At 36.3% G+C, this 25,003-nt stretch overlaps 1 protein-coding gene across 1 annotated transcript; it reads left to right on the forward strand.

Annotated features, from left to right (window-relative positions):
- The first annotated feature begins 22,362 nt into the window (after nt 1-22,362).
- On the forward strand, nt 22,363-23,093 carry LOC107001571. Its single transcript, XM_015199561.1, has 3 exons — nt 22,363-22,497; nt 22,585-22,951; nt 22,999-23,093. The coding sequence occupies exons 1-3, from the start codon at nt 22,363-22,365 to the stop codon at nt 23,091-23,093; spliced, it is 597 nt and encodes a 198-aa protein (XP_015055047.1).
- Nucleotides 23,094-25,003: the final 1,910 nt, after the last annotated feature.

Consider the following 25,003-nt stretch of genomic DNA (forward strand, 5'->3'; position numbering starts at 1 on the left):
TGACTTAGATCACAAACTTTCCCTCTGCCATGAGAACTAAGCTTGGTATAAAGTAGAAGAAGGGAATAGCGGGGAGGGGGGGCAGTTATACACAACTTTCACAGGCTGAGCTTTGTCCTAAAGATAGAGCGTAGATGGATTTCTCAATCAAAAATTAAAGTAAAATCTCTAGTTACTAATATAAAATCTAATGGATGATAATAGTAATGCTGAGATTATATGTTGTTACAACTTTTGCTCAAGCTTTAGTTAGTAAAAATGGGCTGCAACTAATTTCTAAAAAAATTGGGGCTATAGGTATTGTTTTAATATTCCTCAAGTAACAAAGTCCCTTAGGATTTCAGATGAAACAAACCTCACTATGAAACATGAAGTACAATATACAAACAAAACATAATCAAAGATTCTACAAATTTGATAATTCTCATAAAAACATCTGAAATCGTCAAAATCCAAGGTACTGATACTAAATAATTACCAACAGTTATTACATGTTTATACTTGATAGATGTCATATTTAGGGAGCACCCCCTATAAGTAACATGACGTACTTGACCTCTCGGAGGTCTTATACAAGCCCATAGTTATCATTCATTGCATTGTCGTATTAAATTTAGCGGAAAATCTAAACCTTTTCATAACACATCATATGCTAGGAACTTCACTTCATATATATAAAATATCCTAATACATACTTAGACTCTAAGTCCATTTTCAATCTTAGAATTAATAACAACAGAGTACATTAGGGACACTTCCCTTAAACCCTAATACATAATTACACAACATTGAAACATTTTACTGCAAGGCATGAGAAGGGAATCCTTCGAACTTAAGGACCCCTTTCCTTGAGCTTGACAATCACATATCAAGATCCTCAATGGTATAGACATCCTTTAAGCATCCATAACCTACACTTTGTGCAAAAAGTAGAAAAGAACGGGTTAGTACAATAATGTACTAAGTATGGTAACCATGCAAACACATTCATTTAAAAGGGACATTTTCTTTACATCATACATGATTCCTTTTTGAGTAAATCATCATAAAACCTTTATACAATAGCATTTATATCATTCACATACTTGATATAGACATATTCAAAGACCAAACACTTCATGAGATCACATATTGAATTTATGACATTTTCAAGTGAAATTACAGTGAGCCAATTTTCCTTAACAGTAAACTATCTTCTCTTTTATTCATTAACTTTTCAAGTAACTCTCTAGTGATACTTGGTGCAATGAATCACATTAAGTCCATAACTAAACATACATATAAGCTACATAAGACAACACTTGTCATCATATAATAATAATATATCAAAGACACATTCAAGTCAAGACTCTTTTGGCTTTACAGTAAGCTACACCAATTTACATATATATTAAATTCTTTGAAAATACATCATTATAAGGCCTTGTTCATGACCCCAATCATAGTCTACCAGTGCAATGAACACATGAAACCCCATAACCCCATATATTCTTAGTAAACTATTTATGAGACCACAAACCTTAACATTCAATTCATACCTCAACATAACACATAAGGACAACTCCATTCATATATATAATCTTCATCGTATAGTCATTAAGACTCACATTGTGCATATTAGAATAAGACCATATCACATAGATTCATATCGTGCACATCTACATGACAAATAGACAAATACTACCATGCCATGCATAAAGCCATACACATTAGGTCACCTTCCTAGGACTTTCTAAGGAGATAGTTGGGCAAAGTCTAGATGGTTCATTACTTCCACCTATCCTAGTAACCTCCCCTTATGTCCTCCTTGTTAGGATCCTATTCATTTACTTCCAATTTTAAATTTACATTAGGGAAACTGTAGCCTTAACTGACACTAAGATCATGGTTGTTAAACATGGAATTTGTTGTTGTAGAGCCTTACACCAATGGAAGTTGTTCTTACCTAGACAACGCAGAACATTAGCACATGCTACCATACTAAGTGACATCACATTGCTAGATTTTATGTGGCAAGCATTGTTATGGAACTTGGAGGAACATGTGAAAATCCTTGTTATGCCTAAATAGGGCATTATGGTTATTGACTTATGGAAACATCACTCTAACACCCTTTTGGTTCATGAGGCTATGCACCCCATGAGGCTTGTGGTAACCTACTTTGCAGCATTGGGAAGGGACACACACTCATATTCAAGTTCACTCGGTGCTATGCTAAGCTCCCTTTATTGAAAAGCCATTATAACATTACTTTATAAAATATAGTTTTAGGAGATTCATCCCCTCATACGCTTAGTACATAGGTTATATGAAAGGTCACTAACCTAAATCCTGTCAGAAATCCTTTCACGTGGAGATATAGCATATGTATTAGTCTATCTAGTTTAAGATACACTTGAGCACACCTTTAGAAGCTCCACTATTGACTAGATCATCATTCATATGTGTGTGTATACATATTTGTGAGAAAACATTTCACACATAACACATTAAGGTCACACATGTCCATACATTCATATTCATGCACATAGAAACCTAAACTAGAACTATCCTATCAAGGGAGACATGTGCAATTCATAGCCACAGTCCCAGACCTTTGGCCATACTAGTAAAACTATGAAGTCATCCTAGTTAAGGAAACACATATCATACTTACATAGACATCATTTTAACATGCATAGTAGTAGACACTAGTGAATGTGAGAACTAACTTTCATTTATACATCATGACTTGTACTTATTGCAAGTATGCATAATGTGTGTGTGTGTGTGTACATTGGTCAACATGATCACATAATGTCTATTCATAACATCTTGTGGCATCCACCCTATTTAGACCATAATGTACAACAAAACATAGACCACACAACACCATTTAACATAGGAAGCAAGACAATCTTCACATATCATTCAAGACACCTAACCTTAGATTTTCATACATTCACATAGGTATACAATGGGCAGGGGTCGTCAATCCTTAATACTTCATTAAAGGTAGCACCTACACATGATCTTTCATAACCATTTAAATGCCTACATCAATGGTAGAATAACCTAAAATCACAACTAAAGTAGAAGACTAGGAACAAGTTACACATAAGGTGATCATCATAACCACTTATTCATATATTCATCAATTTGCCATCAAGGCTATGTTCAACACATCTGTAATGAGAATAAAGTAAACACCTCCACCATAATTTGAAGATACCGCACAATGACATACAAGGCTTCATCAACTACAATACTATAAGAATAGTAGAGCAGATAAGCGTTCTTACGAATTTCTCACCCTTTGACCATAAATGATCAGTACAACTTGTTTATCAACAATTCGTATATAGGGACGCAACTACATGTACTTTAATCATAAAAGAAATCATGTACAAGTCGTTACAAGATCATACTATAACGTAATACAAGGCATAGGATATCAGAAAAGGCAAAGCTACGAACAGTACCCTTTTCAACAGTTAATAAGCTCAAGAGCTAGGAGTTCAATGTCTAGGTTGATGCTCACTCATTAAAGTGTGACAGTAGATCTGGTCTTTCCCAGTAATTAAAGAAGTTAGGTCTTTTTTCGACCATTAAGAGCAAAGTTCGTCCCACTCTCTAATCTACTCAATTGTCCGATCTCAGCATCTCATATGTACTAGAAAGTAGAGAGTCTTAGATCATCAACCAACCTCCCAAGTTTAGTTCATCAATCAAGGTTTATCAATAATGTACATCTAGAGCAGTAGACCATGAAAATCATAACTTAAATGAGATACTACTACAACTGCCAGTAAACTCGAAATCCTATAAGCATGCTTCATATTAGGAATTCATTGAAGGCCAATTTATTTGGAATTCATGGAAGGCCAGTTTACATAGGTTAATCCTATTCAAACTATCACGAATTGATCCACATTGTATCCATTACATATAACTCATACACACATTACATTATAGGCAGTAGCTTTGGACAATTAACCATGATCAATTCATATAAAAACTAACCTAACGTCAAGATAACAAGTTACAATCCATAGACTAGAAGTACTTAGCTCAACTCCTACTCATCCTTCTTCACCTTGATCATACATGATATATACTTACAATTCAATCATAATATCTACCTTAAACAATAGCTATTGTAACATTCAGGAAAATTACATGTCTAGTGTAGATCCCAACAGGTCTTTAAGAATGCCTATTGGGGATATATATGCATTCCAATGATCAATTTTGAAAAATATTGGGCATAGTATAGAAAATTGGCCAAGGAGTATTAGCCAATTTATATATAATACCTAAATAAGCAAAATATTAGGTATAGTATAAAAATATTGGCTTAAAGGGTGTTAGACAATTTTTGTAAGTATTAATGAGCTTGTTTAAGAAATGTACCTGCGAGGAAGACCCTAAGCTAAAAATCATATTTCGTAATACTAACACAATAGGTTCTAGGCATCCAAGTGTCAAGCCTAGTAACATAGAACATGATCATTTGAAATGATCATGTAAATTAAGCAGGGCCCCTTGGGATAATAAGTATACATTCCCAAATTAACCATAAACAATATTAAGTTACGAAGGTACCCGAACCCATGTGCAAGAACATGTGCAACACATGTGAAGAAGCGTACAAAGGAGGGGACTATCCCAATCAAACTCGGTTAGAGTAGTTAGGGGAAAAACGTTCACAAGAAACCACTCCATGTGGGGCCTAACTTTCTAACAAATTCTAAACTCTAACCTACTACCCTAACGGGGCTTTTTAGCAATTAGTTAATTAATTTATTTAATTAACTTATTAAACCCTAATTTTAATGAGTCAAGATCAGTTCCTAAGACTTATAATCACGCTCAAACTCATAGAAAAGGCGACGCATAAACAGTAAGCAACGAACCACAAAAAAGGCAGAAAGTTTATCGATTTCTCTAGGGAAGTTTCAAGGTTTCTTCAAGGTTTTATTCAAGGTGGTCTTCGTAGATTAAGTTCTACATAAGGTATGGTTTTATCTCCTGGAATTCTTTCTCCAAGAGAAATTTCTTTCCAACGATTCAATGATCTTGAAACTAGGGTTGTTCCCGTTCTCGTCGAACTCGTTGTCCCTAGTATCCTTTTCCATTTCAATGTTGAATAGGTTAGAGATCATGTTGTTGGTATGTGGTGCTGGATGATTTTATGTGTAATCTTCTTGAATTATGAATGTTGCATTAATCTATGAACTTAAGATCGTATGAAGCTAATGTTTACAATGTGAATTAAGAATCGATCATATATTAGTTACGTCCATAAATGTCAAAAGTATTGCAATAGAATAAGTATTAATATATTCATATAGAATGGGCCGTGTCCCAAGTATTCTTTTCTCTAAGAATTGGCATATGTTGAGACTTAGTGTTTTATATGATTTTATGAAAGAAATTTTAAGATATTTTGTGTGAAAATTTTTAATTCCGCACTACTTTTCATACATGTATGCAATGAATTATGTCAAAGGGATTGTACAAGATCTCCGAGAGGTCAAGTATGCTGTGTTGTGATCCAAGTATAGCCTAATTTATAAGTTGTTCATGTTGTCGTAATAGGCCACACTAGCTAGGTATGGAATTCAGTGTCATGAACACTCCACTACGTGGAAGGTGTTCTACTTTCCAAAGGATGAACTAGTAATCATCCCATGTTTGCACATGGTTAAGGAACATCAAGGTCTTCTTTGTGCTTTAGTCTCATATAAAATATAGCTACTAACACAATAATATTCGCTTGGTTCTTTGCCTTTGTTCTGATAGACTACATCATTCCCTAGGTGTATTAGAGAAGAAATCATCAATATTCCCTACAACCTCATAATACTTTTTTTTCCAAGGATAGGTCCACTAGGGCTGACAACTAAGGACTATTAGGTTATCTCTTATGAATTCCTTAGATATGATTTCATCTTGGTCCAGCCAACCTACCCTTAAGTCAATCATTCCACTCAAGATGGATACATATTAATGTATTTTAAGGTGTTATATAAACTTATTTTCATATTGAAGGTTTTAAATTTGTAACCTTCTTTTCATATTCAAGGTTTTACATTCTAAAAATTCTTTTCTTATTCAAGGTTTTACTTTCACTTACGGTTCTAGACTCATGAAGAAGGGGAACCATTCTTAAGTCTACCTGTTCAATACATGCCCTACAATACCTCATTTAGTCAATCAAGGAAGGACATCTATTCAAGGCCTACTGATCCTAGACTTTCATTCGTATATTCATTGAATACAATACAAGCATCAAGTAGGGACAACGAGTCTACCAATACAAGATACATCATCATTTTATCGAGGGTCTTCCTGGTTATTCATCATCATATATCAACAACTAGAGAAGAAGCATATTTAATCATATCACTATAGCTACCATAGAAGATCATATAGAGACATGAAAACCTTCACTTTACACCTTCACATATACCATATCATGATTATACCATAATTCACATAATAATGCTGATAAGGCCATGTTCATAACAAATAAAGCAATTTAACATCCCCATCATAAGTTGACCATACCAGCCAATAGCAATTCAATATCAATTCTATATTATACAAAGGAATTAGGTCAATTCACCACCTCCCCAAAGCCATCATCACCATTCTTTTATCCTTTCCAGTCAATCCACACAATAAGAAATTGTTACCAATGATAATACACACAAGACTAAACGAACAATTCATTTAAATAAGTGATTCTTTAATGCACAATCTAGACATAAATAATATAAGTCAAGATATGAACAATTCTAACATGGATCAATACATAATTTAATGCCCCAATATAATCTACTCATGAATTCAATATAATGAAGCGATGACCAATTCACCCACTTTAGAGTCAAAATTAGGAATTCAAGGAATACATGGTTTCATGGATGGTTTGATCTTTAAAATACAAATTAACATCAATTAGTTTATAAAACATTGATTTAAATCTTTTTCATCTAAAAACCCATGAATAGAATTTCAAAATAGGATTTCAAGGTTATTTTAAGATCTTTGAAAAACCTTGGAAATTTGGCTCCTTGAATGATAGAAGAATCAAGGATGAAATCATCATACCTTATTGGTAGAAAGTCTACAAAATTAGGTTTAACAACATGGAGAATTAGGTCTTCTTCCTTGTAGCTTAAAAGCTTCAGCAATGGAGATTTTGGAGAGAAGAAATGGAGGGTTTTTGTTTTGGGTTAAGATTTTTTATTTGATTGCTGAATCTTGAGTTAATCTGACTTAATAACAATTTTTAAATGATCCCCAAAGTACCCAAAAGACCCTTACATTTGTTGGACCTTTAAAAGAAGTGTATTTGACTTAAAAATGACGCAACCAAATTTAGAACATGACAGCGCATTCGGGCACACATTGTTTCCCTTTAAATGTATGTTGCACGATGCTCCCTATCCTCCAAATATGGGTTGTCTGCATGCTTCCTTGGAAGCCCCTTGGACAAGTCATGGGTCCTCCTGAAGGACTCTTTGGTTGGTCCTTCGGGATTCGTGCTCGGACATTTTGACTATAGATATGTCCCTCTACGTATTAGGGTTATCTCCACTGATTTTAGACTCCAAAAAACACCTTAAAATATGCACAAAAATCAAGGACACACTAGCCAACCAAAAGACTAGTTTCCGAAAGTATTGGTCGTTCTTTGACATTTGACTTCCATATTCTTTAAAATTACTTATAAAGCTGTTATTCACTTTTTTTAACATCTTATTAACTTAAGGAACTCACTCGAAGTTCTAGTTTATCCTAATTTACTTTGAGGGTTGTTACATATATCTTTGTTTGGAGCTCTCTTCTTAAACCTAGGTAGATTTTGCTCATTGGTTCTTCCTTAATTTACCCCTCTGGCCTTCCTTTGAAACTTAGGCTCCTAAATGGATTGAGACAACACAATAAGCCTATATAGAGTCATGTCACTATGGACCATTTCCATAAGACACTCTTCTTTCACAAGGTCGTCAACACCGGTGAGAAACCTACTCATCTTATCCCTAGGGTTAGACAACAAAAAGGGAGCATACTTAGAAAATAGGGTACATTTCAAGTAATGCACCTCCACACTCATGTTACCTTGCCTAAGGTTTATAAACTCATTAACCTTAACCTTTTTATTGTCACGGGGAATGTATTTTCCTAGAGCCAATAAACGTGGGAGGATTCATCCTCACAAAGTCCCTCCAACTAGAGGTCATGGTACTCTAAAGAGCATTCACCCTAGGCCCCACATCCCTATTTGCTTGAGTTGTCATGGCTCGGGTAAGGGAAACAAGAGCTCCTCTAAACCCCTACATAGACATGTCCGGGGGAACCACCCAAACCTCATTACCTTTGTTAACCATAGGGACTTGTTAACCTTAAGAAACTTGATCACCTTGGGGAGCAACTCCCTTATTCACTAATCATTCCTCCACTCTTCTTGCGAGTGTCCTTCTTGTATTCATATCCTATAAACTTAAAAGATAATATAAGGAAAAAATACTTATAGAACTCAACTCTATCGCATTACAGAAAAGTAACGAAGAAAGTGAAACTTCTATCGCCCTATAGCCTCACACTCATATATGTGTCGGGACTCACCCTGATGAACAAGACTCTATTGGTTGAAATTTTACGGGGGACACAATCGAGCCGTTATGGCGCCTATCGTCCCGTTAAAAACAGAATCAGGTCAAACATAGTTCCAAAAGATTGTAACTCGAATAAATATTGAACTTTGATTATAAGTATTTTAAAACTAGGATAGAAAGAGTGGCTTTAAGATAATGGACTTGTTACGACCAAAATTACCCTCTAGACGTAACCAACGTATTTTTCCTCTAAGAGGACTTACACAAGTTCTCTTCATTAATCAGAGCAACTAATAGGTAAAGAAAATCCAGAAAATAAAAACTTTTCTATATAAAGAAGTATACTTAGACTTATATAATAAAGTATATGGGGTTTACATAGACCCCTTTTATGAAGCTTACCTAGGCTTCTCACTTAGCATTTAACGACAACATAGTCTAATAGTTCGTCTCACATTTAACCATCTAAAAAGTGAATCACAATAGTTTGGTCCTACCCTTAGCCTATTAAAATATGTCCAGATAGGCTACAAGGAAGTCTCAAAATCAGAATGGAATAATTATCTCAAAACATAGACAAAACTAATAAAGCTTGATGTGTGGCTCTATCCTAAGAACTCATGAGGACTCACCAATTGACTTAGGAAAGAGCCAATTCTTCTTCTTCAATGACCAAGAATCTCCTCAATGTCCCGAACCTAAAATGGTTTGGTAAAAAAAGAGAAAATATGGGTTAGTACAAATCACATGTACTAAGTATGGCTCCTATGCACAAAAATCATCAATGCATGAGAAAAGGACAATTTAGTCAGAATCATGCTTTCTATCAATTTAACTCAACATGCATATATAAGAAGCATAATAAGTCAATTCAACATAATAGCAACCCAACATGTCTATCACCCAAGCAATACTTGTGCAATGCAAAATATAGAATCCCATAATCATATCTAAGGCTAAGTATCACATAAAGCAACCTACTTCATACTGACAAAATATTCTCTTAAAGTCATAATAACATGATTAATTCATGAATACTAGTAATAGTTTGTCAACATAATCATAAAAGAAAACTACTAGAACCATCCCTTAGGATCCCGCATGTGCAATGAGTGAGAGAAGTCTCATACCCTCCATCACCCTATATAGTATCCTTCAACACAACCTTAATAAGATTTCCAATACTTAACTTGTTCATTTACTTTTACATTAGGGAGTTAAGTGAAATAAACGACATGAGACGAAGTGAGCTACATTGCATTTGGTGTTTTACTCTACACCGAAAAGAGAGGGTTAACACTTGCCTAAGATGTAACCATTCGTACGTATCTATCTAGTTGTATCCACTAAGTTAGAGTCCTATGTTGGTACATAGTTATGGCTAAAGAAGGTTGTTGCTAGAAACCTTTACTTACTAGACATGGAGGTTTCCATATCATGAGACAACATATAACTAGGGAATCCGGACATACTAACGTGTGGAAATCCATGTGGGAGGACGGACATACAAAACGTGAGACCTCCACATCATATACATGCCTTTTCGGTACTACGCAATCTTTCCCTTCAGCAATCATCATACAAGATCACATTAGTCTCTTCTAGACCTCTATGTGAACATCTTATTATAATAGCTCATAGGAATTCATGAGTGAGAACTATCCTCACTGTAGAAACCACATACAAGTGAGTAGAATCTTCCACTGAAAACTTTATTATAATTGTAAGGAACTACTTTCAATCATACAATTATCGTATCATAACATGCATACATAGCTCATGTATAATTCAATGTATTAGGGTTAAGGATGAGGAACACCTAGTATCACATCACAACCATACATTATACAAAAAAGCATTACTATATAAGTAACTCTTATTTCATACTTGAATTAAAGAAGTAAAAATTAACATACCTTCTTTGCCCCTTCCAAGAAACTTCATACTGCCATTACAAAGAATGCATAATCAATATTATGAACGAGGTAAATTTAAGAAAAAATTACATAATTAACAACATGTAGTCAATCTACATGTTCATGATATTCACAATTTATCATATCAAATCAATGTTTTCATGAAATTGGGTAAAGAACACGGTGTTTTAATCGAAAAAACATATTTTGTAAGAATTTTCAACTTTTTTTAGAGTCACCACATAATTTTGAGAAATTTAGAAAACCTTTGTTTTCAAAAGACTTAACAGAAAAATCATTTGAAAACTTTAAAAGGGGCTCGGGGATTCTTATTTATATTTTAGGAAGGTGTTAGACACCTAAAATATTCGCTAATGCAATTTTAGGTAAACTAAACTATTTGGCTAAGAATTGTGAGGAATAGAAATTATTTGGGTTGTTTAGGAAATTAAAACTTAGCTTTTACCTATGAGAAATATCTAGCTTGAAAAAATTATTATTTTAAAACTACTTAATGTTCATTCTATTTTAAGTCGTTAAAACATTGCGACGTTCTACGGGGATTTGGATTTTCTAACTTTAAGACTAACGACAATAAAACAACAAATAATTAAAAGAATGTAAAGAGAGAGGGAGAGAAATTAGGGTCCAAATCCGGGTTTCTGTCCGTCTTAACCAGAATTTTAAACCCACCTGATTTGGTTTTTTTGCCCATTTGTGTTTTGGGCTTTTGCCTACTTCACAAGGATACAATAAGTATAATAATTAAAGGGGCTCATGCCCAAATGACAAAACAATACATGACTTAAAATAATTTTTGAATCCTAATAGCTTCTAATTCTTCAATTATTCAATTTCTCCATATTCCTTTATTTTGGGAACCTGTCCGTCGATTTTAATGCTGGGAGACTCGATGGAGAAGTTGAGCCTTTACGACTCTCTCTAGAAATGTAAGGAGAAAGAGTTCGAGGAGAACTCAAGGGCATTCACATGAAAAATGATGAATATAAATGTATTAAGACCACGATACGAATAATAAAATAAACCACCAACCAGACTTATAGATCAAGGAAAATGGGAAATGCATAGTAAGATGTCATCAGCGAGTGTATGGACACAATTTATCTAGGTCCTACTGAATGCAAACATACATAACATATGCTTTAAATACATTAGAGAATAGGATCAAAATTTACACAATTGACTCATTATTAACTAATTTAAATTAAAAAAAGAAAAAGAAAAAAAATAGAAATGAAAAGAAAACATGAATCACTACAAAGACGGTACTAGGTGCACGAAAATTCGAAGGAGAAATGGATTATAGAATTAGGGGTAGCCTGTTGTACACATAGGGAACATGTTCATGTGAAAAAGTTAGTTATGCATGATGGAAAAAGAAAAATGAGACTAATATGTTTATCCAAATGAACACATACAAGGAAGATTGAACTCTATGTTACAATTAATTAGGCAAAGGAGAAGGGGATCCAGATTAACTTTTATTAATAAACTAAATCGATCTTAAGCAAACAATGACAGATAATACAAAGAAAAATTACTAGAAGAAATAACCTAAGACAATCCTATAACGACATTACATAAAGGTGGAGAACATGCTAAAGGATTTTCACTTGACAACAAAATAGGCATTTTTTAGTTAAAATCATAGTCAAAATTGGAGACAAAACATGGACAAAATGATATCTGCTAGGCAATGAAGTGATCTAATGATATATAAAATGAATGTTGATGGCGACAACCATTAAATAAGAATGCAACTAGAACAATATGACTAGTTGTAGAAAAGCACTTTGGTAAATAGGAAACAAACTAGGCCAAAAGGAACAGAACACCAAAATGGGAAGAACTTAGATATGCTAAAAAGGGTAAACAATCATGTATTTAGTTAATATTGTAGTGGGCAGCTTGGATAAAAGGGCATGGAAGTAAGTAGGTCATAACACAATATACACATCTTTTGTACCACTTAATTAGTTTTCAAATTTCAGCCTCACTTATCTTAGAAGGAAAACAGGAATAAATTAAACAATGAATGAAATAACCAGTAAAAGAATGTCAGTTGTAGGAAGGGATGTTCGACTAAATAAACCTGTAAAAAGAAAAACGCAGCAAGGCTCGAACCAAAGAAAAGGCTAGTCTCCATTATTGAACAAGATAACAACGTCTTTGATCGAGCTAAAGATATGACAATTCAGCAAACAGGACGAATTTCAAAATAAGAAAAGAAAAAAGAAAGAGAAAAAAAATTAATAACCTTATCCAGACCAGAACAATAGATGCAAAAGGAGAGTTTCAATTTCTTGAGGCAAGGCAGTGAGAAGCATATAACTCGGAAGACATGTATGGCGGATTTTTTAAAAAAACTTCTTTATTTTTTCAGAACATGATATGAACAGACAAATAAAAAGCATAATAAAGAGACACGATCCCAAAATTTAATCCATATCCATAAAATCAAAAGTATAGCTATAAATGCATTTCACTCCCTCCAACCACATAACAAAATGATAATAGACAACGAACGAAACAAGGCATAGTATAAAGAAAGTACAACATTAGTGGGAATACAAAACAGAGAAGCATACTTGAATGGTCATTAAATCGACTTAAGGAAACACATTATAAAACATCAGAAAGTCAAAGATGTAGAGAAATTTAGGACTTAAAGACTTTAACATACCATATAGACATATCAAAGTAGACAAAGAGCAAGATTCACCAACACACCGAACTCTAAAATGAATAAAGTGTTTTGAATTGTTTACCTTGTTATGGGAAGCGGAAAAGAGATGACATGAGTGAAACGAAGAACCTCCACCACACAAACCCAAACGCAACAACGACAAAAATCTGGTTCATCCTCCTTCGAATATGTCTCCTACGTATTTTGGGAAAGGCTGCTTAAACTATTTTTTCAACCTAGATTATAATCCTGTTAACTTTCTTCTGCACTTCTCTTCTCAACTAAAATTCTCTCCTCTATTCTTCTAGGAATTCCCGTCGAGTATATTTAGCTAACAAATTCGAATTTTTTTTGTCTTCAAAAATCCACAAAAAAATCTAATCCCCCTTTTCGCACTGACCAAGAGAATATATATAGGGACAATTAGGGTTGGATTTTTGGGTAAAACGACCGAATCATGATGGGAAAGGCCCACTCAAATTTGAATTCCAAACACTTTTCCACTTTTGGATCGACAGGCTTTTTTTGAAGGTTTTTGCCTTTATCCATAACAAGAAAGATCGCATTGATTGTCTGAATCGGCTCTATCGTCCTTGGCGTCGATGTGGAATGATCTCAAGCCACCAAGGATAAGTTTGAGTGCTTCGTTGCTGTTTGAAACGCAGGCACCTGGCAGAGAGAGGCAAGAAGACAAAGCCGAGCCTTTTGGGATTGTTGTCGCGATGCACCGGATTCGGTTTCTCGGAATTGAGTGTTGCTATCGACGCGCTGAAATTTGGTGCATTTAGTTGTTGTGTGTTCTGATCTTTTCTTCGGGGAAGACAACAAAGCTATGGACCGGGTTAAGGGTGGCCGATTTAGATTGTGTGATCAAAAAATGTGTGGTAAGTGTGGTCGTGTGCATGGAGGTGAGTGCATGGTAGGTTTTAATAGATTCTATGGGTGCGTTAAGAGTGGGAACGAGATTAGTGATTGCCCAAATGCAAATAATCAGGCCAAGGTAGATACTCAGCCTCGGCCTAATCCCACTACAGCAGCCGAACCTCCCAAGAGAAACCAGTTCTATGCATCGAAATGAAGAGAAGGACAAGAGAAGGCTGCAGATGTGGTTACTAGTAACTGGCTTGTCTTTTCCTTTCCTGTGTATGCATTATAATATACAATATCTACCTTGTCTTTTGTTACTCCTTTAGTAGCTATTAAATTTTACTTTCTTCCTGAGATCTTGCAGGAACCATTTCTAGTTAGTACTCCCATAGTAGACAATGTTAGGGCCAAAAGAGTATATAGAGATTTCCCAGTAACTGTTCTCAATAAAATTACTCATGCTGTTCTAATAAAATTAACTATGCTTGATTTTTATAATAATTTTTTCTATGGATTGACTTCATAAATGCTATGCTACCATAGACTGTCGAAACAGGGTGGTAAGTTTTCAATTTCAAAATAAGTTAGAGTTAAAATGGGAAAGGGCGTGGTTCAAATCCAACATGCCAAAATATTTTCCAATCTTAAATCCAATATGATGTTATATAAGGGATACTTATGACTCTTAGTCATAGTCAATGACTTAGAATAAGATGTCTCTTCCATGGACTCTGTGTCCGTGGTAAATGAGTTTCAAGATGTCTTTCTAGAGGATCTACCAGGAATCCCTCCTGAACGTGAAATTGATTTCACTGTTTATTTAGATTCCAACACCAAACCGATTTCCATTCCACTATATAGGATGGCACCATCCGAACTCACAGAGCTAAAGTTGAAGTTAAAAGATTTACTTGATAAGAGCTTCATCAAGCTGAGCATATCCCTATGGGGTTCTCTAATGTTGTTTATTAAGAAAAAGGATGGGAATCTTAGATTATGTATCGATTATCGGCAACTCAACAAATTTTCTATTAATATAAAATATCCTCTTACCACAATCGATGATCTATTTGATCAACTTGAAGGTTCACGTTTCTTGTCTAAAATAGATCTTCGATTAGGTTATCACCATCTTAGTGTGAGACTAGAGGACGTTCCTAAGACTGCTTTCCATACTAGGTATGGTCATTATAAGTTTCTTATATTGTCATTTGGTCTCGCTAACGTACCATCCACGTTTAGGGACCTTATGAATAGAGTTTTCCGTGAATACCTTGGTTCTTTTGTCATAGAATTCATAGATGACATACTTATATACTCCAAGTCCACAGAAGAGCATGAACAGGATTTCAGAATGACATTGCAAGTACTCAGGGAACATCAGTTGTATGCAAAGTTTAGCAAATGTGAGTTTTTAATGAGATCAGTGACCTTCCATGGTCATGTTTTGACCGATCAGGGTGTAGAGGTCGATCACAAAAATATTGAGACGTTGAAGAATTGGTCGAGACCCCTAACTTTAACCGATATTCGAAGTTTCTTAGGTTTGGCTAATTATTATCGCAGGTTTGTGGAGGGCTTTTCCGCAATTACTGCTCCATTAACTACTTTAACAAAGTAGAAGGGGAAGTTTGAGTCGTCTGAAAAGTGTTAAAAGAGCTCAAAGACCGAATCACTTCGGCCCCAGTTCTCGCATTGTCGAGGAGTTGTGAAGGGTATGTGGTTTATTGTGATGCTTCCCCAGTAGGTTTGGGATGTGTTCTTATGCATGATGGCAAGGTGATTGCATGTGGATCAATACAATTTAAAATACACGAGAAGAATTACCCTACTCATGATCTTGAGTTAGCCGCTATGGTTATATTATTTAAACTTTGCAGACATTACTTATATGGTGTACATCTTGAGGTATTTACTGACCATAAAACTTTGCAGTATGTTATTACTTAAAGATAATTGAATTTTCGTCAGAGAAGATGGCTAGAGTTACTAAAGGATTATGACATGAGTGTCCATTATCATCCAAGTAAGGCCAATGTAGTGGACGATGCCTTGAGACGATTGAGCATGGGAAGAGTGTCTCATATCGATGACGAGGAGAAAGAGTTTGTTAAAGAAGTAAATCGATTTACAACGTGAGGTTTACGATTGTTTGACAAACCAAATGGGGGTGTTGCGGTCCATTAAAGTTCTGAATCCTCAGTTGTTATAGACGTAAAAGCCAAAAAGCATCTCGACCCAGTACTCATGGAGTTGAAAGATTATGTATTGGGTAATATGAATGAATTATTCGCCCTAAGGAGTATGGTGTACTTAGGAACCAAGGAAGATCGTATGTACGAAATATTGATGAATTGAGGCCTAATATTATCGCACAGGCTAATGTCTCTAAGTATTAAATTCATTCAGGTTCCACCAAGATGTATGATGATCTGAAGGAAACTTATTGGTGGGACGGTATGAAGCGAGACATCTCTATGTTTTTGGAGGAGTGTCCCAAATGTAAAAAGGTTAAGGCCGAACACCTTAAGTCTGGGGGTCTTACACAATAAATTGATATTCTAACGTGGAAGTGGGAGGCTATTTATATGGATTTTGTGGTTGGTCTTCCAAGAACAAAATAACTACATGATTCCACTTGGGTCATTGTTGATAGGATGACTAAGTCTGCTCACTTCATTCCCGTGAAGTCTACTTACAGAGCCAAAGATTATGACATGCTCTATATTGATGAGATCATGAAGTGGCATAGGATTCCTTTATCTATCATTTCGGATAGGAAATCCCAATTCACTTCTCATTTTTGGAGATCTTTCCATAAGATTTTGGGTACGCAAGTAAAGCTCAGCACTCCTTTTCACCCTCAAATGGATGGTCAAGCAAAACGTACCATTCAGACCCTTGAAGACACATTTAGAGCATGTGATTGACTTCAAGAGGTGTTGGGACGATCACTTGACACTAATTGAGTTCTCTTATAATAATAGCTACCATTCTAGTACACGGATGGCACCTTTTGAAGAACTATACGGTAGGAGATGTAGGTCCCTAGTTGGATGGTTTGAAAGGGGAGAAACTGCCATTCTTGGCCCAAAGATCATACATTAGGCTTTCGAAAAGATGAGAATGATCAGGGATAGATTGGCTACTGCTTACAGTAGTCAAAAATCATATGTTGATAACTGAAAGAGGGATCTTGAATTCGAAGTAGGTGATCAATTATACCTAAATATATCACCCATGAAAGGGGTGATGAGGTTTTGTAAGAAAGGGAATTTGAGTCTGAGGTATATAGGTCCTTATGAGATCTTGCTGCAAGTAGGAAATATTGCTTACGAACTAATGTTACCGAATGACTTGGCATCTGTTCATCCAGTGTTTCACATTTCGATGATTAACAAGTGTGTAATAACCCTAAAAATGGCTACTCTAAATAATGCTTAATGTATCTATAATTCCTACGATTACACCGGGTTCACACGGATTGATGCACGTAGAACCAGACCTCTGAACCCTTTCTACAGCAAAGATAACAAACTTGGGGAGTTAGTTGAGCTAGGAAAGGTAGGGTCCAGCCATGTTGGGCTCTTGAATACGAAGATTTACTCTGATGAGTCTTTGCCCGACTTAAAAAGGGAAAATCTTAGGTTTGGAGGGTCCAGGGGTAAAATAATTTTTTCCAAGCCATGGTTAATATCGTAATTACCCTAAGGAATTAATTAGTATATTCATTAATTTAATTAAATTGACAGTTCGGTTCGGGTCGGGGTGACCCGAAATGACCCGTTTCGCGGTGGTCACTCCACCCTGGTTCGAACCTCAACGGAAGCATCAATTAAATGTATTTAAATTGAGGTTTATAATCTGATTTTATGTTCTTTATGGTCATTTAACTAAGCTTATTTAAATCAGAAATTTAATTAAATTAATAAGGAGTCCTAGTTTGACGAATTCCCAAACTAAAACTCCTAATCCTAAACTACTCTCTCACGCTCATCTCTCTCACGTTTCTCCACTCTTCTAGCGTTTTCTCTGCCTAACAAAATTACAAGAACATAAAAAACAACAAAAGTTCCTCACAGTTTAAGAAATCACACGAAAAAATATAATCAAAACATATACAAACGCTATGCAAAAACGTTAGGAAAAGGGAGGAGTTTCCGTCGGGTGGTGTTGGAGTTTTGGGACATGAATGAGATTTGGAGAGGGGGTCGGACAACAGGTCGTGTGTTGAATAAACATCAAAATAAGGTATGGACTTTGTTACTCTTGGTTCCTTTCCCAAGAGACCCTTAAGATTCAGTCAATTCTAATAAAAAAACGAGGATTGTTCCCTGTTGCATGTCCCTTTCACTAGCTCCCATTGATTCGTAGGTTGGATATGTTTGCTAGTAGAATTTAGGAATGTAAAGTTTTTTCGTGATGATTATGTGTATGTATGTATGTTCATAATTATGTGACCAATGAATTATGTTTTCTGGAAATGTGTGATACAGTTCTGTGGGTGCATTGTTGTGACTATTGTTCACGGATTAAAGCATGAAATGGCATGTTTAAATTCTTGTATTTTATGTGCAAGAACGTGTGTAAATCTTGATGTTTATAAAAAGTGCAATGGGGCTGATTTGAGTGAAAACTATTAGCTAAATGAATCCATGAAAAATTCACCTAATGATGTACTAAATGATCCATGAATTATCCTAAGAACAAACGTGTAAATGTTGATGAAAAGGAGCTGGAAATCATGACCAAATTTCAGGCATTGTGTTACCTGAGTTTCGGCTAATGTTTGATGTTTAGGAGAGTTTCAACATAATGTTTAAAACATGTGAGGTTAGTAGGGATTGAGTCCAAGAACTTACTATAAGAAAGATATAATTAATTAAAATAAAAAGGAGTGAAGCACACGGGATTCGAACCCGAGTTCCCTTAGATATTTCCGTAAAACTAAAACAGAATTAAAGAAATGAGAGTAGTGGGATTCGAACTCACAACCTATTTAAGGAAAAATTAAAAGAAAAATAAGGGTTGAGGCGTGTGGGATCGAACCCACGACCTCTAGGAAAAATAAAAGGAATTGAGGAGAAAATTAAAGTGGGGCTGTGGGGGTTCAAACCCACACCCTCTTGGTCAAAACAAAATGGTTTATGGAAAAAGGGAATTAAAATAAAATGACGTTGAGGAGGTTTGATCTCATATCCTCTCACTCCCAATGAACGAAAAAAAATTAAGAGAGAAATAAGGAAAATGAAAAAAAGGCATTGGAGCTCGATTTTGGGTCCCCAAGCCGAGTTGGTCACACTAAATTAAATAAAAATGTAAGTATTGTCCAAGTGATTCGAAATCGGGTTCCCTTTCCCAATTTTCGTATTGATACATAAGTCATACGTGAATAAATGTTCAAATTATGCTGCCTAAATAGATTGAAATCGATGATCTTGGTATACATACAAGATGCATAAGTCTTGTATAAAAAAAATAGGAACATACGAATCACTTAAACGAACTATTAATGAAGCCTCGTGGCTTGTATGTATAGACCCATAGGTCTAGCATAAGTTTTAAAGTAAGTGAACCTAAGATGTATGTAACGAAATGATGCACTCCTAGAAGGGTTAATTAAGAGTGTGGAACCCATTAAATGGCTAAGTGCATTGGCATATGATAAAATGAACATTCACGTAAAAAGGGGTTAGTAATTATGAAGAGCAAATGTGCTAAAGCTAATGAATGTGGTGACAACTTGATAAGAGGTTAATGTGAAAGATGAGAGCAATCTCAAATAAGCCTATGTAAATATTACCAAAACGTATTCACATATGATAGTGTAATGTTAATGATGAGACAAGTATCTATGAACACTGATGAAAGTATTTATGTTATGTCATACTTATACCAATGATGAGACGAGAAATCATCTAGTGAGCTATGATGTAGTCATTCTAGAAGCCAACTTCCATGATGTATGAGTTGAATGTAATGGATCTTTATACTGAGCACCGATAGGCTAGCTATGAGCGGTGATACCTTCCTTCGAGAAGGGCAGAGGTTCACGTGACTCTCATGAGATAAGATTGTCCAGCATGCCGGGTTTGGGTCTCTTTATATCTCCTAGTCTATGAACCTATACTGCCAATAAAGGGATCTAGAAGGGTTCAATTCCCTATATACTGTAGCATGTTTTGGGTCACTTTCGCCGGTGATTCCACCACTTTTCGGTTTGGGGTAGACACTAGATTTCATGATGCTAACATGATCTATGTCTGTGAAAGTTAAAGTTCCCAATGGTTGAATGAGTCCAGCCTCAAATGATGCTATTAAAGAAATAAATGATACCAAAGGTGTTAGGATAGGATAATCATGAGGTGAGCTAGACTTAAATAATGACACTAGGTCATTCCTGGCCATTACACAGCAAACCAGATGAAAGTCTTAAATTTCGTTCTTGTTATAGCTTGTGTTTACAATAGCTTTTGAATAAATTAAATGAAGTACATATGAATGAATGTAGCAGACTCTGTGTTTGCTAAAAAAGGTTCCCTAATTGAGGTCCCATATATTGAGCCCTCATTTTGGGGAGACTTAATGTCAAGTCCATGACTCCAACGTCTCATGGCATATGATCGAATGATATCACATAGGTTCTATATGCAATATGTTATGTGTTATATCTAATATGTTATGTGCTGTGTGCAATATGATACGTATGATGATGCATGTTACTCTCATGGCATGACTTTCCTAAATCTAAATTTGGTAAGTCTGCTGACTTTCCTAATCAAAATCTAGAAAATCCACTTATTTGACTTCCCATAGATCTTGTTGTTAGGAAAGAGCTATTCTTACTCATGCATGTCCTTGGTGTGTTCTTGCATATACCCGTACATAGTACAAGTGTCTACTAACCCCATACAATATCTACTTTTAGGTGCTGGCAACAGTGTACATTAAAGCTTACAGTACGACGTTGCAACTATCCGGACGTGGAGCTTTCATCCGAATTTGGTAGGCGCTCATGCTTTCGAGGATGTCTACTGTTATTTTCTAGCTTAGATGTAGGATTTAGCTAGTGAAGCATGTTCCTCTAGTGTTTCATTTTCACTTACATTTCAGACTTTGTATTGGTGTTGTTTTGGCAAAAATATGTTTAATGCAATTATGAACAATTTTTTTCCATTTGATAATCTTGTTATTAGATGGTTGAATGTGAATGTTTATGAGTTTAAGTTGAATGACTTACATGAATGTTAAATAACAAAAAGTGAAAATTTTCCGCTAAATAAAGAAACAATGACGTATGTAGGTTTGTCTGCGAACTCTGAGGTCTACACGCCAGTCTCGTCTACGGTCTAGATTGTGGTGGTCAAAATTTTGTTATAAGAGCACTAGGCTAAATTTAGAGGATAATAATTTCACATCAACCACATTGAGTAGTTTATAAGTCATGGTAGTGAAGTGCACCACTATTCTGGATAAGAGACTACATGATGCGTAGGAAAATTTCTCTTCTTCTGATCTTATGGTGCCTTTTCCTAATGTATTATTTCTTGGTGTTATTAGCGTGGATAACTATAATTCTTATTGTTTTTAGAGAATGAATACTAGGAGGAACGTTGGTCAGAGGAGAGGAGGAGCAGCTGTTGAGGACAATCATGTTCAACTCCAGGCTCCATCTGAAGGAGTGGCTATGCCGGTTAACCTAGCTGAGTTGACTAATGCGGAGCTGTGGGCATCTCTGGCCCAGATGGCATAGGATATCACTATGCAGGCACAATATATCACTATGCAGGCCTAGGCCATGACTGAGCAGGTCAACCGATAGAATGTTCAAAGGGAAAACCCACCTGTTGGTAGCATGGCTGACAGCCTACGAGACTTCACTTAGATGAATCCTCCTATTATCACAGGGTCCAAGAATTCAGAAGATCCCTAGGAGTTTGTGGACGAGGTACATAAGATTTTTGTAGCCATGGGAGCCACAGATACAGAGAATGCTGAGTTGGCTTCCTATCAGCATCAGGATGTTGCACAAACTATGTGCAAGATGTGGCAGGATAGTTGAGCATTGGGCGGTGTTTCGGTCACTTGGGAGTTATTTAAGACAGTATTCCTTGAGAGATTCTTCCCCAGGGAGATAGAGGAGGCCAAGGTTGAGGAGTTTATCAACCTTAAGCAGGGATCAATGACAGTCAGGGAGTATTCGCTGAAGTTTGTTAAACAATCAAGGTATGCTACTTCCCTTGTATCTAACAGTAGAGATGAGATGAGTAGGTTCCTCACAGGAATCACCAAAGATCTAGAGGAGGAGTGTCGAGCTGCGGTGCTCCACGATAACATGGACCTGACAAGGTTGATGGTGCATGTCCAACAGATGGAGGACAATCAGAAGAAGAGGGGCGTCCGTGATTCTAGGAGGCCTAAGCCTCATGATTAGGAAGGTCCTAGCAATGGAGGAAACTGAAACAATTTTGGCATCCGTGAGCAGCCCAGATTAAAAAAGGAGCAACAGAGTTTAGGGAACTCTAATTTCCAGAGGAGTACAACACCTAGAGGTGGCAGACACGACCCCAAGAAGCGCAATGGAGGCGATATGCAGCGTCGCAGAATGAACAATGCTACGTGTAGTCGTGCTCACAGTGGAGAGTACAAAAAGGGTACTAATTCCTATTTTGGTCGTGGTAGGGGTGGGCACATGGGTAAGGATTGCCCACAGAACAGGGGTAAGGCTGGAGGTAATGCTCAGCCTAGGCCTAATCCACAGGGTGCAGCAGCATCCGAACCACCTAAGAGGAACATGTTCTACTCCCTGAAGGGCAGGGAGGAGCAAGAGAAGTCCACTGATGTGGTCACAGGCATGCTACAAGTATTCTCAACTTCCTTTTATGCTTTACTTTTCCAGGGTCTATGCCTTCCTTTGTAACTCGTTTACTTGCTCTCACTTTTGAGATATTGCCTGAAGTTCTGCATGATCATGTAGTGGTAGTACACCTTTAGGAAAGAATGTAAGAACTGATAGAGTATGCAAGGATTGCCCAATAGTTGTATGTGGTAAGACTATGTGTGCAGACTTAATTTACTTACCAATGCATGATTTTGATGTTATTCCTCGCATTGACTGGCTTCATAGTTGTCATGCTTGCATGAATTGTCATAGTAGGGTTGTGAGATTTCGTTTCCCTAATTAAGAAGAGCTTGTCTGGGAAGGGTTCAACTCGAGTCGTCCTAATCCCATGATTTCAAACCTTAAGGCCAATAAAATGATGTCCAAGGGGTTATTGTGTAATCTTGTGAGTGTTAATGATTTAGATCATGATATTCCTTCCATATACTCAGTACGTGTAGTGAATGAGTTCCAAGATGTATTTTGTGATGATTTTCCAGGAGTTCCACCCCCTAGAGAGATTGACTCTGCTATCGACTTAGAACCCGATACTAAACTAATTTCAATTCCTCCTTATAAAATGGCTCAAGATGAACTCAAAGATTTGAAGCTACAGTTAAAAGATCTCACTGATAAGGGTTTCATTAAGCCGAGCATATCCCCTTGGGGCGCTCCAGTGTTTTTTGTGAAAAAGAAAGATGGAAACCTTGGAATGTGTATCGAATATCGATAGCTCAACAAAGTCACTATCAAGAATAAGTATCCACTTCCAAAAATAGATGATTTGTTCGATCAACTCCAAGGATCTAGTTTCTTCTCGAAGATTGATCTTCGTTCAGGGTACCATCAACTCAGTGTTAGGGATGGATATATCCAAAAGACATCCTTTCGTACCCGTTATGGTCACTATAAGTTTCTGGTTATGTCATTTTGTCTCACGAATGCACCTGCTGCATTTATGGATCTCATGAATAGAGTCTTTCGTGAATACCTTGACTTTTTCCTCATAGTATTCATTAATGACATTCTCATCTACTCTAAGACCAAGGAACATCATGAACAGGCATTTGAGACTAACCTTGCAGGTACATAGACAAAAACAGTTGTATGCCAAATTCAGCAAGTGTGAATTCTATCAAAGATTAGTGACCTTCCTGGGTCATGTTATGTCCGACAAAGGTGTGGAGGTAGATCCCAGGAAGACTGAGGTTGTTAAGAGCTGTCCAAAACCTCTTACCCCCCACAGATATTCGTAGCTTCTTGGGATTGGATGGTTATTATCGCAGGTTCGTGGAGGGTTTTTCTTCAATTGCTTCCCCACTCGCAACTTTGATGAAGAAGACAGTCAAGTTTAAATGGGCGGAGACTTGTGAGAACAGTTTCCAGGATCTCAAGGACAAACTCTTTTCAACCCCGGTGCTTACTTTGCCTAAGTGTGGTTAGAATTACACTCTTTACTGTGATGCATCTAAGGTTTGTTTGGGTTGTGCTCCTATGCTGTGGGGTAAGGTGATAGCTTATGCATCCACAAAGCTAAAGGTTCATGAAAAGAATTATCCCACTCATGACCTGGAGGTGGCAGCTGTGGTGCTTGCACTAAAATTTTGGAGGCACTACTTGTATGGAGTGCATGTGGATTTTTTCACAGACCACAAAAGTCTCCTGTACGTGTTCACATAGAAGGAGTTAAATCTACGTCAGCAGAGGTGGTTGGAGCTGTTGAAGGACTATGACCTGAATATCCACTACCATCGAGGTAAGGCTAATGTTGTAGCTGAGTAGATGTGCGGTTAGTTGATCTACTACTGGGGGTGTTTCAGTTCATCCTATTTCTAAATCATCCTTAGTAGTTGAAGTCAACAAGGGTCAGCATCTTTATCCTATGTTCATGGAGGTGAAGGAATCAGTGTTGGTTAAGATGAATGAGAATTTTGTTTTGGGAGGTGACGACATACTTAGGTACGAGAACAGGCTATGTGTACTACATGTGGATGATTTGCGGACAAAGATTGTTGCAGAGGCC

The sequence above is a fragment of the Solanum pennellii genome, chromosome 10 (genome assembly GCF_001406875.1).
Source record: "Solanum pennellii chromosome 10, SPENNV200".
NCBI classification, from domain to species: domain Eukaryota; kingdom Viridiplantae; phylum Streptophyta; class Magnoliopsida; order Solanales; family Solanaceae; genus Solanum; species Solanum pennellii.